Genomic DNA, 19,543 nt, shown 5'->3' with positions numbered 1-19,543 from the left:
ATGTTAAATTATTTTAAAAGATGAGAGATGTTATATTCTTTAAAAAGATGAGATGTTAAATTATTTAAAAAGATGAGAGATGTTATATTCTTTAAAAATATGAGAGATGTTAAATTATTTTAAAATATGAGAGATGTTAAATTATTTTAAAAGATGAGAGATGTTATATTCTTTAAAAAGATGAGAGATGTTAAATTATTTTAAAAGATGAGATGTTATATTCTTTAGAAATATGAGAGATGTTGAATTATTTAAAAAGATGAGAGATGTTAAATTATTTTTAAAGATGAGAGATGTTAAATTATTTAAAAAGATGACTGATGTTAAATTATTTTAAAAGATGAGAGATGTTAAATTCTTTAAAAACATGAGATGTTAAATTATTAAAAGCGATGAGAGATGTTAAATTATTTTAAAAGATGAGATGTTAAATTCGTTAAAAAGATGAGATGTTATTTTCTTTAAAAAAATGAGAGATGTTATATTCTTTCAAAAGATGAGATGTTATATTCTTTAAAAAGATGAGATGTTAAATTATTTAAAAAGATGAGAGATGTTAAATTATTTAAAAAGATGAGAGATGTTAAATTATTTAAAAAGATGAGAGATGTTAAATTTTATTTAAAAAGATGAGATGTTAAATTATTTTAAAAGATGAGAGATGTTAAATTATTTAAAAAGATGAGAGATGTTATATTCTTTAAAAAGATGAGTGATGTTATATTCTTTAAAAAGATGAGAGATGTCAAATTATTTAAAAATATGAGATGTTAAATTATTTAAAAATATGAGAGATGTTAAATTATTTAAAAAGATGAGAGATGTTATATTCTTAAAAAATATGAGAGATGTTAAATTATTTAAAAAGATGAGATGTTATATTCTTTAAAAATATGAGTGATGTTAAATTATTTAAAAATATGAGAGATGTTAAATGCTTTAAAAAGATGAGAGATGTTACATTCTTTAAAAAGATGAGAGATGGTAAATTATTTTAAAAGATGAGAGATGTTATATTCTTTAAAAAGATGAGAGATGTTAGATTATTTTAAACGATGAGAGATGTTATATTCTTTAAAAATATGAGAGATGTTAAATTATTTCAAAATATGAGAGATGTTAAATTATTTTTAAAGATGAGATGTTAAATTATTTAAAAATACGAGAGATGTTAAATTATTTCAAAATATGAGAGATGTTAAATTATTTAAAAATATGAGAGATGTTAAATTATTTAAAAAGATGAGAGATGTTAAATTATTTAAAAAGATGAGAGATGTTATATTCTTTAAAAAGATGAGTGATGTTATATTCTTTAAAAAGATGAGAGATGTCAAATTATTTAAAAATATGAGAGATGTTAAATTATTTAAAAATATGAGAGATGTTAAATTATTTAAAAAGATGAGATGTTATATTCTTAAAAAATATGAGAGATGTTAAATTATTTAAAAAGATGAGATGTTATATTCTTTAAAAATATGAGTGATGTTAAATTATTTAAAAATATGAGAGATGTTAAATGCTTTAAAAAGATGAGAGATGTTATATTCTTTTAAAATATGAGATGTCAAATTATTAAAAAATATGAGATGTTAAATTATTTTAAAAGATGAGAGATGTTATATTCTTTAAAAAGATGAGAGATGTTAAATTATTTTAAAAGATGAGAGATGTTATATTCTTTAAAAAGATGAGAGATGTTAAATTATTTTAAAAGATGAGAGATGTTATATTCTTTAAAAATATGAGAGATGTTAAATTATTTCAAAATATGAGAGATGTTAAATTATTTTTAAAGATGAGATGTTAAATTATTTAAAAATACGAGAGATGTTAAATTATTTCAAAATATGAGAGATGTTAAATTATTTAAAAATATGAGAGATGTTAAATTATTTTAAAAGATGAGAGATGTTATATTCTTTAAAAAGATGAGGGATGTTAAGTTATTTTAAAAGATGAGAGATGTTATATTCTTTAAAAAGATGAGGGATGTTAAGTTATTTTAAAAGATGAGAGATGTTAAATTATTTAAAAATATGAGAGATGTTAAATGCTTTAAAAAGATGAGATGTTATATTCTTTTAAAATATGAGATGTCAAATTATTAAAAAATATGAGATGTTATATTCTTTAAAAATATGAGAGATGTTAAATTATTTAAAAATATGAGAGATGTTAAATTATTTAAAGATGAGAGATATTATATTCTTTAAAAATATGAGATGTTAAATTATTTAAAAAGATGAGAGATGTATTCTTTTAAAATATGAGATGTTAAATTATTTAAAAATATGAGAGATGTTAAATTCTTTAAAAAGATGAGAGATGTTATATTCTTTAAAAATATGAGATGTCAAATTATTTAAAAATATGAGATGTCAAATTCTTTAAAAAGATGAGAGATGTTAAATTCTATATTTCTCGGGACAACCAAAAGTCAAAGAAAGATGTCGGAATGGTTTCACATGACTATTTCTTGTAATCATCCCTACCTTGTTTTCATACTTTTTGCAATAACATCTCTACATTCCTTTTGCAGTTTTACCTTCACCACCAAAGGTGGATGGAGGTTATGTTTTCACCCCTGTCTGTTTGTTTGTTTGTCTGTGAACAAGATATCTCAAAAAGCAGAGAGTATTTTACAAGGACAAAACGATTCGATTTTGGTGAAGATCCGGATTCGGATCCGGCTACTACAATTTCTTAAGTGATTCTCCACCATTGGGAGATCGGGCCAAAAACGATACATAGCAGGATATCTCAAAAAGTTGAAGACGGATTTGGCCGAAACTTGGTGGACATGTTGGATGTGTAACAAGGAAGAATCGATTCAACTTTGGTTAAGATCTGAATGTGGATTCGGATATGAGAATTATTTAATTTTTAAGTGATTCTTCACCATTGAGAGATCCGGCGAAAAGTGATAAATAACATTACATGAAAAAAAGTTATGGACCAGTTATGACTAAACTTGGTGGATGAGTTTGTTAGGTGACAAGAAAAAGTAGATTAGATTTAGGTTCAGGTCTGAATCCAGATCCGGCCTAGTAAAGTAGTTCACATTGAGTTGAATGTTGCACACTTTGTTATTTATTGTAGGATATGGCCCTTCACGTTGGAAAGTTCATCAAGTCACCTTCGTGACCTCACAGGAACTTCAGACACTCGGTCGGATCACAGCTTTGAGTCTTGTCAGCCGGTGAGTGAAGTCTGTGAGTCGAAATGTAGAAGAGCAGAGGTTTGGTAAATGCGGTCAATTTACCATGAGTATAGCGATACCTGATGGATTTCTATGGACCTAAATGTATTATCAGGATATCCGATAGGTTTTGGAGAATAGTAAGGGGGGAAAATGCATTAGATGATTGGATGACATCTCCATAACTGAGTGACTTGCCAATGCTTGCAGGAAACCTCGACTACTACCGACATCTACAGTAACTTGAACTATATGGTCACCGCACAGGAAGAACTTTCAGAAAGTAACTACGGTAAGTGAATAGTTCATTAACATTGCGCATCTATTTTATGAGATCTATTTTATGGCATCTATTTTATGGTATTTTATGCGCATCTATTTTATGGTATTTTATGCGCATCTATTTTATGCACATCTATTTTATGCGCATCTATTTTATGTGCATCTATTTTATGGTCTATTTTATGTGCATCTATTTTATTCGCATCTATTTTATGGTCTATTATATGGCATCTATTTTATGCGCATCTATTTTATGGTCACCGCACAGGAAGAACTTTCAGAAAGTAACTACGGTAAGTGAATAGTTCATTAACATTGCGCATCTATTTTATGCACATCTATTTTATGCGCATCTATTTTATGGCATCTATTTCATGGTATTTTATGCGCATCTATTTTATTCGCATCTATTTTATGGTCTATTATATGGCATCTATTTTATGCGCATCTATTTTATGGTCACCGCACAGGAAGAACTTTCAGAAAGTAACTACGGTAAGTGAATAGTTCATTAACATTGCGCATCTATTTTATGGCATCTATTTCATGGTATTTTATGCGTATCTATTTTTATGGTCTATTTTATGCGCATCTATTTTATGGTCACCGCACAGGAAGAACATTCAGAAAGTAACTGCGGTAAGTGAATAGTTCATTAACATTGCGCATCTATTTTATAACTCCTCTTTCAATCCCATGACTGCCTTTCCCAAATTGTTGCAAGGTCCACAAACATGCGTGATGTCCTCCGCATACACGTTTTTGCGGCCACATTGCACAGTTAGAAGTTTGACAAGCGGAAGGTTAAATAAGCAATTTCTGTTGCACCTAAAACGATAAGTTCACTCATTGTGACGATCACGAACTATCACTCGTTACAGACACAGGCAGCTCACAAAGCTGGCCAGATGGTCATCAGTATGAAAGTACGGAGAGCAGTGGATACTTCGACATGGGTGAGCGGTGGCCACCACCGGATGGAGTTTGGCAGACCACCAACCAACATGGAGGACGATTGTGGGTGAGATTTACACCACCCAGCAGCAAAAGTTAAGATTATTCCACTTAAGATCTCTTAAATTCCTTCTGCCGGAGCTTTGCCACCCAGGAAACGTACGATTGGTTGTGGGGTGCTGTAGCTAATGCAAGGTGCATGCAAAAGTAAATAACAAGTAACATTAATGATTATTATTAATGCGGAATGTGACGTCTTTGGTTCCAGGACATGCTGCCAATGGAGGATATCTTGGAAGAAGGAAGTTCAGATGTATCAAATGATAAATCGGCCACTTCCATCTCTTATGGCGGAAAAATCCAGTCAACCGCAAGGCCTCCTGGTTTAAAACTATTTAATAACTACGTGTAACCCCATACTAACATTCAATATTGTTCAACATAGGCCTATATCCAATAGCCTCAGCTCTATATGCTAGTTCCATACCCACGTGCCAAATCTCTTCCTGGAAGTCAAAGTAACTTTCAAGCCTTTTTGAAAACTTTAATTCCTCTTTGCCAAGCTTGTTTTGTAACTGAAGGAACTTCTCTTTATCACAATTCACTGCAGAAGCTGTGAGCTGGGAAGTTGTATAAAAATATTGCTGCTTTTTGCTTTTATAATTTCAAAAGATTTCCTCATAGTTTTACATCAACACGAACAGATATGCAGATACCACCCTTTGTAGCTGTATTGTTTTCTTTCCTTACTGATGAATCATAAATCTCAATTTGATTCAGTAATTGTTAATTACGTAAAATTATTCAGTGTGGGACAGTCTGACTCCACAAAATGTGGATGGGATTCCGCCTGCTATAAATGGATGAGGTGTGTGCTTGTGTGTGAGGCATGTTTTCTGGGGAATTATATTGTCGCTTCCTGATGTGGAAAGTGATGCATTAAAATGATCGTCATGACCCCCTGAGTTTATTCGGCTAATTTAGTACAAAGAATCCAGAATAATTCCCATGTTTTAAACGAACGCCATGTTGAGGTGTATAGAGCAGCTTAATAGGTCCTTCCATGGCATTCTCATTACAAAACAAGTGAATCCTCTTGGATTGCGCTGAGGTTCGGGCATGGAATTTCGAGCCTCGATCATGGTTCGAGCCTCGATCTTGTATACAAAAATAATAATAATAATAATAAGAACCTTGGGCCGAATCTCGCGCTTCACCAGTGCGCGTGCGCGAATACGTCACGTCGGCAGCGAGAAGGGGTTCCCCAACACGAACCAATCAGGAACTGCCACGTCACACTTATATGATCTCAGAATTCCTGTGACAGGAATTCGCGTTACACTGGCTGGAAGTCATTCGCTAGAGGCGCTTCCTCAGCGCTAATAAACAAGCGTTACGCCTAGGAAGTGATGTGAGTTGACAAAGTGGAAGACGCAAGGCGGCCATCTTGGATTTTGACGTGGCGACCTAATTTTCAATAGCGTTCTCCCTTATGCGTAGATACACCCACACACCAGATTAGAAGTTAGTAGTTCGTTAATTTTTCCAAGATATTTAGCTCACAAGGTTCAGACATATATATGGTTGCGGCCATCTTGGATTCTGACGTGGCGCCCCAATTTTCAATAGCGTTCTTCCTTATGCCTAGACACACCCACACACCAGATTAGAAGTTGGTACTTCGCTTATTTTTCAAGATATTCCACTCACAAGGTTCAGACATACATGGCATCAGATATACATGGTGGCGGCCATCTTGGATTTTGACGTGGGTTGCACCCACACACCAAATTAGAATTCGGTCCTTCGCTTATGCACGAACGGACGGACACACGGACGGAGGGGAAAACCATAGTCCCCCTTTCGCTCCGTGGTGCGACGGGGGACAATAACCCCCTCCCCCCCCCTGGCTGGAGCACATCTGTGTTTGGTGAAGGTAAGCTAATGCTCAAGCAGTATGGCAGGCAGGTATGCTACAAGGCCGTGAAGACCAAAGACACTTTGGTCCAGGACCCACTTGTCTTCAAAAAGACCCTTAAAAGGTGGATGGAAAAAAAGCATTGCCAGCCTCACAGCCTTTTGTGATGGAAAATGAGGACACAAAAGGAGATGGCATTGTTTTTAATGATGCGTATCATGAACACATATTGAAGATTGAAGGCAACAGGAAGACACCTCATCCATCTCACTGCTTCATGACCACAAAAACATGCGCCTTGGCAACACGGGATTATATTTGGCAACCTGATTTTCCTTTCGCGACCCTGGCTAAGAAGTCCACCATACTCCTCTGGGTGGAATGAATGGGAAAACTTAACAACTACGGACACAAAGTATTGACACACCATCCCAGGATGCCTCTTTGGATTATTTTGAAGCTAACATGTCGCATAAATGGGCCTTGTGTGGCCGATACATTAAACCCATTATCTTGCACGAAAATAAAGTGTCTAATAGACGATGCTTCTCTTAGCGATTGAGCTACTTTTGCGCCCAGTTGAAGCATTCTGTTATGTGGAGGGTGAGGAGTATGGTGGGTGGGTGGTGTATAGCTAGATTCTGCATCGAATAGTATGGACCATGTGGTCGAGTAGGGTAGAATTATTCTTATATTCGGGATTTGTCAGGGGTAAGTCATGTCATATGTGCACCGAAAAGGTGATCATAATCTTCAAACAGTGTAGTGTAAGCTTGTATTGTGTCCGACCGTCTGCAGAAGTGTGGCCAGGTGGAGGACTTGGCCACAAAAAGCACACAGAAAGTGCATCATGCCTCTAATGGACATTAACACAGGCCATTTTGCCAGAAATCTGCAGGCCACGGCGTTGGTGAGCAGTGGAGCCCTGGAGAGGGGCGGAACACTTTTGCGAGGAGTTCCCCGACAAGGCGGGACGACCTGGAAGATTGCGCTGCCCACAAGCACCAGTGGCCAATGATTGGCACCAGCCACGTTCTGGAAAGGCGGTCCCTGTGGGGTGTAAAGGCCGTGCCCGCACATGCGCGTGGCAGTTGTAGTGGGACCTTGAAGAGATCGACATCTCTCTCCCTCTCCCTATTACATCACTCATCACCATCGCTCCCCGAGCCACATTATCCTGAGCGGCAACCAGCTCATGCCTGCCTTAAATCCTCGCCTGTGTTCTCTTTTGTGGTTTGAGTCCGGTATTTTGGCGGCAGAGCAGGTTATTCATTTACATTTGTACATAAGACAGCTTTTCTCATCTTACCTTCCTTCCCAATTTGTCTGTTTTCTTGTTCCAGATCTTTCCGGGTTTTATTGTCTTATCGTGATCCCGTGTTGGTATCATTTTTGTAATAAACCATTTATTTAACTATAAGAAATATCTTCCCACCTTTTGCCTTCGTGCTGGACCCACCACCAGTTTTGGCTGGCAATTGGGCGATCCTTGGGGGAACATAAAAGGTAGTAAATCTGAATGCTGTCCAGTGAAGTAAGTGAACTGTCCAACCAATGGGTGGAACCCGGATGGACACACTCATGCACGGTTCTCTGTATAGTACTTGTGAGATGCCCGTGCTACGCAGGGGTGGGAGGCCAGAAGCAAACAGGCAATGCAGATACGGCAAATGCTAAAGCATGAAACCAATAAATTCCACATTCCTGTAGCACCTTCAGTCACACGTCAGACATGGACAGCAAGTTCGTGAAGGACTTCCATGAAAAACGTACCCGTTCACAAACAAACGGGTACGTTCACGTATAGAGACATCAATCGTGGGTCCGTGGCGAATCTGCATATGGCGATCCGCGAAGTTCACGTTTAGAAAGTAGAAACCATCACGGAATGTCGTCATTCACTTGAACTCGATATGTTGTTTGGAATGAAAAAAAAAGAGATAACTCCAATCACAAATTAATCACAAAATAAACTTAACAACATTGTTAATGTTTCCTTCATTGTAAAAACTACCAAGTCAACAGTTAAAAGGATTTTGAGCTGATAGGTGTTCCGGCCTCGGCAAGATCGATGAAGACAGCGATCTGTTAGCTTATACACCACCCAAATAGCTATGTGGAATTTTCTCATGTAAAGATTAAACTCACGTCGTTTGAACTTTGGCCGAGGTTATTATTTACTTTTAATGATGTTTATATACATCCCTGGTGTTGGGCTAGCGGCTAGGGTGCCGGCTTAGGATCCTAGGATCCCAAGCCGGCACCCTAACCGCTAAGCCAACACCAGGCATTCTTGACCACAAAATCTAATCAGTTAATCTTTACATCATGATACATATCTGTACCAAGTTTGAATTTGATCCCTTTATAGACCTATTACAGACTTTGACCTTTGACCTTGTGACCCCAATATCAAATAAGTTCATCTTTACCTCATTATACATACCTGCACCAAATTTGACGAAGATCCCTTCAGTCAATCTAAAGTTATCGAGGCAACCAAATAATTGTAACTTAACATGACCTCTGATCTTTGACCTCTTGACCCCAAAATCTCAGTTCATGTTTACATCATGATACATACTTGCACCAAGTTTGATTTAAATCCCTTCAGATGTTCTAAAGTTATCACATTTTTACCTGACATGACCTCTGACCTTTGACGCCATAATCCAATGAGTTCATCTTTGCATCATATATACTTATACCAGGTTTGTTAGAAATCCCATCACTCGTTCACAAGCTGGCATGCCAACATAAGTTTTACCAAGTTTTAAACATAAGCTAAAAAAGCAAGCCTCCCAAAATGTTAACAAAACACAGACTCGATTAATGAGCAACAACAGCACAAAAATAAGTGTGGTGCCCGTTTTTTGGAGCCAGACACCCCCCAAACTTGGAGTGGGAGTTGGGGGCTAGCTGGAATGTTTTCTGGACTCATTTCACCCAAAATATATATATTTATTTCATCAATTAAAATCTGACCATCACATGAGGACCACCAGGTGACTTTGCATTGGAATAACCCAGCAACATGAGGACCACCAGGTGACTTGACATGGAATAACCCAGAAACATGAGGACCACCAGGTGACTTGGCATGGAATAACCCAGAAACATGAGGACCACCAGGTGACTTGACATGGAATAACCCAGAAACATGAGGACCACCAGGTGACTTGGCATGGAATAACCCAGAAACATGAGGACCACCAGGTGACTTGGCATGGAATAACCCAGGAACATGAAGACTTCCAGGTGACTTGGCATGGAATAACCCAGGAACATGAGGACTTCCAGGTGACTTGGCATGGAATAACCCAGAAATGCAGTTTTGATGGGCCCATTGTCCTTACAATCCATGTAAGAGTGTAATAATGTCTCCTAATGTTGTAATGCTGCATGCCATGTCCACACAAAGCCTACATGAGATCACCGTTAAGAAAAAATAGGTTATTTAACGAACGTGCATGGGACACGATATTTATACTCACATAAAGGTCATATAGCGACGTTCTTTTCCTGAGATGGGGAGCAAGAAAATTCAGATTTTTTAGCAGCCATTCCTGCCTTCTTGTTTTCTGCTTTCCTGCAATCCCACGGGATATCTGCTTGCTGTACCGAGCAAACTGCGTACGCAGTGAGTGCATATGTTTGGTGACTTCAAAGACTGAAAATATGGAACAAAAACATTGCAAAAAATCATATAAAACAAGAGCAAGAATTGCTTAGCAATTGACATGTTCCTACTGATGTGGCATTTTCTAAGTCCAAAAAGGCCTAACTCTGAAAAATTGACGAAACAACCTGAAACTCAAACTTGTTCTGTAGCTTATCTTTCTATAATTCACCAAATGTCCGTCTGTCCATCCGTCCGTCTGTTCCCAGGTACCGCAAAAACGGCTGAATCGATCGCAACGATATTTTGGGTGGGTAATCCTGGGATCTCCTGGAGTAAAATAGGCGATATAGTTTTTCCAATTTCAGCGTTGGTCTCCAGCATTTTCAGGTTTGGACTCCCGCATAACGTTATTTTCCCGGGTACCGCACAAACTGCTGCTCCGATCGCAACCTGACGAATGAAAACACACAGTTAAAAATAATGACCTTGGACAAAGACCTTATATAAGGACATGGGTTGAATCCCTGCTTGAGAGAATGCCAACCCCCTCCCCGTCATCACGGTCATCTATCCAACTCACAATCCCACGAGATATGCGGAAAGGACAACCCAAAACCAATTATCTTCTTTTTGATTCATATATAAACATCATTAAAAGTAAATAATGACCTCGGCCAAATTTCAAACGACGTGGGTTTAATCTCCACATGAGAGAATTCCACATAGCTATTTGGGCGGTGTATAAGCTAACAGATCGCTGTCTCCATCGATCTTGCCAAGGTTGTAACACCTATCGGCTGAAAATCCTTTTAACTGTTGACTTGGTAGTTTTTACAATGAAGGAAACACGTATCGGGAATACATACTACATAGTTGGCGTCAGCAAGGGCATCCGGCCATAAAAAACATTGCCTCAAACAGGGAACCATGATTGTCATGGGGCCCGCAAGGCTAACCCCCGCTCTAGCGGGGAAAAATGGCCTTAAAACGATCATTCATTCATAGTGATTGTGAATGTGACAGCTCTGAGGCGTGTTTCGGTTTGCATCGCAGTGACGGCGAGCACCAACATGGCGTCTCTAAGATTAAAATCTGGCTTCAAACCCCCTCACCGCCCAAAGCCTTCAACCTCATTCCCGTTCTTAAAAGCAAAGCGGTAGAAATTGTTGAATCGCCATTATATATTACTAGCAATGGTACCCGCCCTAAGGTCGGGGCTTCAATTGGGAGGCGCAAATGAAAAGGCAAACTATCAGAAATTGAGGAATTGAATTGAAATTGAAATATGTATGTTTATATGCCACCAAAACGTCTTCTTCTTCTTCTTCAAATATAATTTACACCCTCTTAAGTTACATTTAGACTGCTGAGACCATTCAGAACTTTGACGACCCTTTAAGTCCCCCGAGACCCTTAAGACCACCAAGACCCCAAATACCCTTAAAGACCCAAAAATACCCAAAAGACCCCGAAGACCCAAAACACCCCAAAGACCCAAAATACACCGAAGACCCAAAACATCCTGAAGACCCAAAACACCCTGAAGACCCCAAAGACCATCAAAAACCCAGAGGAACCAAAATGCCCTTAAGACCCAAAAGCCCCTGAAGAGACAGAAGTCCCAAAAGACCCCGAAGACACCAAAGACCCTGAAAGGGCCACAGACACAGAAAATCATGTTTGGTTTAATTAATAGATATTGCTTCACTTAACACTTAATCGTCCTTTTTTTTGAATAAATATCACTCGATTGGCCCCCGCCACCCCAAAAACGGCGATTTGATTGCTCATGTGACTGGCTACGTCATGGTCAAAGATGCCTATCCCTCTGAAACGACGTGTGGTGAGGCGTGCCGAGCGCGCTGAGTCACACTAGTCATAATAAAGCAATGTACCAAGTTTCAGTTGAACATGGTAATGGGTAAGGGTGAAAAGTGTGTAAAACCTCAGGTGGGACGGATGGATGGAGAGCAAACCTATAGTCCGCTCCGGTGAAACAGGTAAGGGACTAATAATAACAAGCGTTACGCCTAGGTCCCCCGTCAGCGAAGTGATGCGAGTTGAGAAAGTGGAAGACGCAAGGTGGCCATCTTGGATTTTGACGTGGCGACCCAATTTTCAATAGCGTTCTTCCTTATGCCGAGATACACCCACACATCAGATTAGAAGTTGGTACTTCGCTTATTTTTCAAGATATTCATCTCACAAGGTTCAGACATACATGGCGGCGGCCATCTTGGATTTTGACGGGGGTTGCACCCACACACCAAATTCGAATGCAGTCCTTCGCTTACGCACGCACGCACGCACGCACACACGCACGCACGGACGGACGGACACACGGACGGAGGGGAAAACCATAGTCCCCCTTTCGCTCCGCGGTGCGACGGGGGACAACAAACATCTCCACCCCTTCCATGCTTTGATCATCATTTATTAAAAGTTGTGCTTGTTGTGAGTCATCTTGAATGCAACTATAATTCAACACAAATCATGTTGTGGCGATACTTATAGCCATAAGGATAACGTAATCTATTCACTGAAGACATTCGGCATTATTTATCATTTTCATAATCACACATCTGCAGAGAGTTTACATCACTCCAGTTTGTCAATTTCAATAGAAACAAGAATATGAGCACATGAATCAAGAACAATAGAATCAAGAATAATATGTACTTTTATATGAGTGTTCATCATTACTTGTAAATTGTTGTCTCAATCGTTGAGAGAGAGGAAGACAAATGATGAATTGCGAAAGATGATGGGAATAGAGCCTGTGATGGATGCTGTGAAGAGGAACAGGTTGAGATGGTTTGGTCATGTGTTGAGGAAGGATGAAAGTGACTGGTTGAGAAGAGTGATGGAAATGAATGTAGAAGGAAGCAGAGGACGGGGAAGACCGAGAAAGACTTGGCTAAAGATGGTGGAAGAAGAAATGCGGGCAAGGGGGTTAACAAGGAGAGATGCAGAAAATAGGGCAAAATGGAGAAGATTGTCATGGGGACCGCAAGGCTAACCCCCGCTCTAGCAGGGAAAATGGCCTTTTAAAATGCATGTTGTTGTTGTATCATTACTTGTAAATTATATAATATACTGTTGCACGAGAAATATAAAGCAAAAATATTAATCTATGCACATGATATGTGGATGGAATCTCACCAGTTCTGTAATATGAGTCAGCAAATGTTTTATCTTTGATGTTACCCAATCAATGAGCATACAGCATTGGTTGCCATATTGTATGGTAAGCAGTCTCACTTTACAACACGGCGAAGCATGAGCAGCAATTCTGAAACTACAACAAATATAAGTGGCTTCGTGTCACATGGGACAAGGGGCTATGGATGTACCCTCGGTGACCCACTGACCCAGGGTTAACATGCTGCGCGGACTTTCGTGCCGAATGGCTCCATTGGCGCCCATCGGCTCCATTGGCGCCCATCGGCTCCAATGGCGCTCAACGGCTCCATTGGCGCCCATCGGCACCCATCACCTACATTGGCGCCCATCGGCTACATTGGCACCCATCGGCTACATTGGCGCCCAACGGCTACATTGGCGCCCAACGGCTGCTACATTGGCGCCCATCGGCTACATTGGTGCCCATCGGCTCCATTGGCGCCCATCGGCTACATTGGTGCCCATCGGCTCCACTGGCGCCCATCGGCTACATTGGCGCCCATCGGCTCCCATCGGCTACATTGGCGCCCATCGGCTCCATTGGCGCCCATCGGCTCCATTGGCACCCATCGGCTCCATTGGCGCCCATCGGCTCCATTGGTGCCCATCGGCTCCATTGGCGCCCATCGGCTACATTGGCACCCACGGCTACAGTGGTGCCTATCGGCTACATTGGCGCCCATCGGCTACAGTGGTGCCCATCGGCTACATTGGCACCCATCGGCTACATTGGCGCCCATCGGCTCCATTGGCGCCCATCGGCTCCATTGGCGCCCATCGGCTCCATTGGTGCCTATCGGCTACATTGGCGCCCATCGGCTACAGTGGTGCCCATCGGCTACATTGGCACCCATCGGCTCCATTGGCGCCCATCAGCTACATTGGCGACCATCAGCTACATTGGCGACCATCAGCTACATTGGCACCCACGGCTACATTGGCGCCCATCGGCTACATTGGCGCCCATCGGCTCCATTGGCACCCATCGGCTACATTGGCGCCCATCAGCTACATTGGCGCCCATCGGCTCCATTGGCACCCATCGGCTCCATTGGCGCCCATCGGCTACAGTGGTGCCCATCGGCTACATTGGCACCCATCGGCTCCATTGGCGCCCATCAGCTACATTGGCGACCATCAGCTACATTGGCGCCCATCAGCTACATTGGCGCCCATCAGCTACATTGGCGCCCATCAGCTACATTGGCGCCCATCAGCTACATTGGCGCCCATCAGCTACATTGGCACCCAATAGAAATGCATCAAGTGGCACTAGCAGTTTTGCTTAGACAAGGCATGCATCTGTGAGGGGTTGTAAGGAGGTGGTTTGAACTGTACCCGGAGTATTCCTGAGTATTGGGAAAAATAATAAGTGGCAAGACCTCAGCAGTGGCATCCCCACTCTCTCACGACTTTCAAAATGACTTAATAATGCTAAATGAGCCCTTTTGCGCATGCGCTGTGTGTGTGTTTACAGTGATTCACTTCTGCTCGCCGAGAACTTTCAACCTGCCATTGCGAGGGTGAAATCTGTGATTCAAATGATCTTTTAAACATCATTTTCAGGATTTAGCGAAAAGAGTGGAAATTTCAAAATGCTTCACCATAATTGTTCTGTTCCTGAATGCGAATCAGGCTCACTGAAATATGGGAATACAAAAAATATCTGTGGAAGAGAGGAGTCGAGTTCTTATCATTGCCTGTGCAGATATTTTTTTAAATCCCATTTTACAGATCCCAGATCAGAATTTAAAAAATTTTTTTAAATTAAATTTAAATCTAAGATATATAGGAATACAAATTTAAATCTATTAAATCAAATTTTAAATATAATTTTACAATATCTTATCATTGTAACACAGGTGAGTGGTGGCAGTGGAAGTAACACACACACACATACACTTCTCCTTTTCCCAAAAGATGCAAACTTCCAGTATAATTTCTCTTATGGCCCAGATATTACCTCCCATCGGTGTTATGAAGCGACCAAACCAGGTCGGTGTCCATCGATGGGAAGTCTACCTGAATGTTGGGAATGACGGCATCGTCTCTCCGATTGCAGACTCCATCAAGTAAGTCACTGAGCCTGAAATGTTCATACGAGGTAATCCAGCAGGTTCAAAGTCCACTCACTGGCAGCAATGGTCGAAGGTTTGGGTAGAGCGTGCCCATCTACGAACCTTCGGACATTGCACCGATACACGCAGCCTCGGGAGTTTGCAGTACGAAGAGCCGCAAGCTATGAGGTTTTATGGCGAGTTCAGAAAGTTCTTCAAATCTTTCCTTGCGCAGAGGCCCTCAAAGTTCTCCAAACCTCACCGATACGTTTCCGAGTATTGTACACCGCTCCTTTCCTATGCCATCTCCAGGCGCTGCATAACGTCATTGCCGGGCACCGAAGGGGGCTCGGCAATGACACGCTGAAAGGGAGTACTCAGTTTTCACTCTGGTTGTTTGTTTGTTTTCTTGTTACTTGCAAAATCAAAGATTTTTCAAGTATATTGGTCGGTTCCGTTTGCGGTTCTGTCTGTTTGTCTTTGTCTGTCTGTCTGTTTGTCACCGACCTACAGGTCACAATTCTAAACCGATCGTCACGAAACTTTACCAAGTTGTATAAGTCGTCCCAATTGAGAAGCCTATTGATTTTGAGGTCAAAGGTCAAAGGTAATCTGGAGGTCAAATTTCTAAAATCGCCATTTTTAATCCGATTGACTTGAAAATTTAACAGCATTTGTATATCAAGTCACTAAATTGGGAAACATACTATTTTTGAGGTCAAAAGGTCAAAGGTCAACTCAAGGTCAAATTTTTAAAATCATCAATTTTCATCGAAAAAGCCGCCAATTCTCAACCGACTGACTTGAAAATTGAATAGCAATTGCATATCGAGTCACTAAATTGGGAAACATACTATTTTTGAGGTCAAAAGGTCAAATTTTAAAAATCATCAATTTTCATCTAAAAAGCCGTCAATTCTCAACCGATTGACTTGGAAATTGAACAGCATTTGCATATCGAGTCACTAAAGAGGGAAACCAACTATTTTTGACAAAAGGTCAAAGGTCAACTCAAGGTCAACCTTCCAAAATCATCATTTTCATCTGAAAAAGTCAATTTTCTTCCTATTGACCCGAGCTTTGATCAAGATTGTCAATTTAAATCTTGATGAAATGGACAATTTGCTGTATCAATGGAATTTTTTTTTCTTGGGGAGGGAGGGGGGGGCGTATTTTGCAAGTATCGTGCTCCGCATGACGTCTCCTTGTTTGTTTGTTTGTCTGGGCGATATCTCAGCCATCCTTCGATCTAGGAAGCTGAAATTTTGGCACAATAGTGAACAAGTACTTTGTAAAAAACAATATTTTTTGTTTTTTGATTAATCAATTAATTGCGATTATTAGCAATTTATTAAGTACTTATACATTTCCTTTCTCCTCTGGCCATTATCTCAGGCACCTTTTGAGCTATGAAGCTGATATTTGGACATGCCAACGACCAAGTGATTTGGCTGTAAAGGGTATTTTTGATTTATTGATCAATCAATTAATCGATTAATTAATTTATTGATTAATCAATTAATTATTTAATTTTTTTATTAATGACTTATTTAATTAAATTTCTAAAAGGTACATCTTCGGATGAAGCACTAGTGGTTTAGTTATGCTATTAGCCAATTGAATAAGAAAATATTTGATAACAATCTTTTATTGATTCAAATTATGCAATTAATCAATCAAATATTGTGCATCTCTCCCTCCAAATACAGTCTCTATGAGCTGCCAGAAGCGCCCGGGCAATGCCGCGCTGGAGGATATTTAATTATAATAGCGTAAGGACTCGACTTTGTTATCCCTTTTACGCCGCACCCAGTGACCCGATGCCCACGGCAATAATGGATTTACGATCTACGAACCGCGCTCTTTGTTTATCACGTACAGGCATACTCGAAAAATCTGAATTAGCCGACGTTGGGGCCCAAAAGCATCCGATTAACTGCCGATACGACGCCATCTTACGATGCCATCGTATTGGCGTCTGCTGGGTGAAGGCGAAGCAAGCCGTCCGCTGATTGGACAGTCGAAGGCGACAGCAAGCCGTCCACGAAGTGGACAATCCCAGAGTGGTGCTATGCCGATTCCTATTACGAATCCATTCATTTTTCAAAAGTATATCGTAGCGTTGTCATTTAAGTAGATTGCAATAAATACGTTGTTCATATATGCACTCTTCATTCTCATCTTTCTTCCTAACTCTTACTCAGACAAGCAAATCCCCTATGCCATCCATAATGGTACACTCTATCCATACACCACATCCTCCCTTCCGTGGATGTTCCACGGGTTTCGGCTAGTATTTAATTATTTGGCATGGGGCCGGTGTACTTTGAATGTATCTGTACTTGTTTTCAACCTATTTTAGAAGCTTTGTGAGCCATTTTAGGTAACAATCCTTATCGTTTGCTGCTCTGTTGCGCTGCTCTGATGGCCCCATTGCTGGGGGTTTCTGCGCATGCGTGCCGAGCATTCTGGGGTGGATGACGTCATTTTGAAAGTCGCGTATTCCTGAATGGAAGGCTGGTCGGGCTGAATCCTTACATCAAAGCAGTGAAGTGTTAGGTCACGAAGTTAAAACAAATAACAAGAAGATCTTGCACAACAAGAAAACAATGCACAAGTTATAAAAGAATCTTAAACTCACCACTGAGGTACAACACATTAGCGATCTCTGTCATGGTTTTCTGCCTCAGGTATTTATTGCAGTAATCCTTCGCAGAGGCGTCGTACAGACAGGGGTTCGCCATCCACAACTGTATAAGTTCATCTTCTTTGTGCTCGAGCCAGGCGGAGCATCTTTCTCGGGACTCGGCCATTATTTTGTCGCAGTCACGTGTCTGCACGACAGCCCGTCATTGGCCGAGCGCTCCATGATCGTGTCGTTTCGTCGTAGGTGTGACGTCACGGCACGTCGTGACGGCTTCAACAGAAACACCATCGGAACGAGCTCTGAATGGGTTCGGCGGTGCGAGGAATCATAGGACATGGACAAAGAGCGCGAAAGGCGTCCAAGCGTCCCTTTCCAATGTCGATGATTCTGAAGAACCAGGAATACGAATGCTTCTTCTTCGTTTCCCGAATCCAAACCGCATCGACATTAAAACGAGATATCTTGCAACCCCATTAAACTATTTTTACTCAAATCAGATAAAGCGTAAATAAATACGACTTACTAACGGGCCATCCACCTTGTGTTAATGGCGGAGTTCATTACAAGGTGGCTATCCGGCCGAATGAGTCTTCTGAAGGTAAAAGTAATCCTCGAAAGGCACCGGAAGGCCCTGAGCCTGCGGACGCCGGAAGACAACGGAAGACACGATCAGGATCAGACAAAACAAGCAAGAATTTTCTTAATCACTATTTTTTAAATCCCCTTTGTTACACAGAATTATAACAGATGGGTCAAATAATGCACAACTCGCACTTGCCTAAATATACTGCTTGCATTAAACACAGGTTCACAAACGTTAACCGGTGTTGTAATCCCTGACGGTATAATCCGCGTCAGCACCTGAATATCCGTTTCGTATGAAAAACAAAAAATCTGAATACAGTCCATGTAACTGATTATTTTGCTAAGCTTTAATTAAACTGATATATTTGATGACATTGATACTTTGAATTAAAATGGCAGGTTTCTGTGGAACAATGTTGTGGTTGTTGTGACATATTCCAATCCGATCAATGACAATGGAATGATCGGAAGTTTTAACAGGACTAAATTTTACTTCCGTATAATGATGATTATCATAAATGGGTATTTTCCAGTAATCAGGAAAATGTTTCGTACTTTAGTTTGATTGAGTGAGTTCCGCTGTCTTTCTGTCCATCCTGTTTCCTTTCGTTGTTTTGACACCTGTCGATAGTTTTCGATCATACTTCCGGGCAGTCGCTGGTAGATCGCCATTTGGGAGGTGATGAGCAGAAAAGGAAAGAACGTGCAAAAACGATCATGGTGTGGTGTACTTTACACACACACACACACACACACCTTGTAATCCAACATGGCGAATCGCAAATGAGATGACGTCACACGCACACCCTCCATTTGAAGAACATCTCCACGAATATCAGTTTGGATGGCATTCCCCATTTCATTATTGTGCTTTATCTGATGATAACTCTGGGGGGAGCGAGATACGATAAATGCCCGTCGTTCCGTTAACATTTTATTTAAAAATATGTTGTTAATAAAATAACCAATGAATATCTAGCCTATCAGACAATTCAATCGGAGATTTCTTCAGCGTTTCCTCACACAAAATTTTGGGTTCGTTTAATATATATATTTTTGTATTATATTGCTTTGAGGTTCAATTATGCAA

General features: G+C 40.2%; 1 protein-coding gene across 1 annotated transcript in view; it reads left to right on the top strand.

Moving 5' to 3' along the window:
* The window catches only part of NPHS1 (NPHS1 adhesion molecule, nephrin), a 170,463-nt gene extending 165,063 nt beyond the window's left edge, over positions 1-5,400 (top strand). Inside the window, exons 27-30 of the mRNA XM_078774870.1 lie at positions 3,106-3,205; positions 3,416-3,497; positions 4,369-4,508; positions 4,710-5,400. Of these exons, the coding sequence (XP_078630996.1) occupies positions 3,106-3,205; positions 3,416-3,497; positions 4,369-4,508; positions 4,710-4,853 (466 nt within the window). The 3' untranslated portion in view covers positions 4,854-5,400. The remainder of the gene's footprint in view (positions 1-3,105; positions 3,206-3,415; positions 3,498-4,368; positions 4,509-4,709) is intronic.
* The last annotated feature ends 14,143 nt before the right edge of the window (positions 5,401-19,543 follow it).

The sequence above is a fragment of the Myxine glutinosa genome, chromosome 3 (genome assembly GCF_964187855.1).
Source record: "Myxine glutinosa chromosome 3, kmMyxGlut1.1, whole genome shotgun sequence".
NCBI classification, from domain to species: domain Eukaryota; kingdom Metazoa; phylum Chordata; class Myxini; order Myxiniformes; family Myxinidae; genus Myxine; species Myxine glutinosa.
This window is presented reverse-complemented; position numbering and strand designations above follow the sequence as displayed.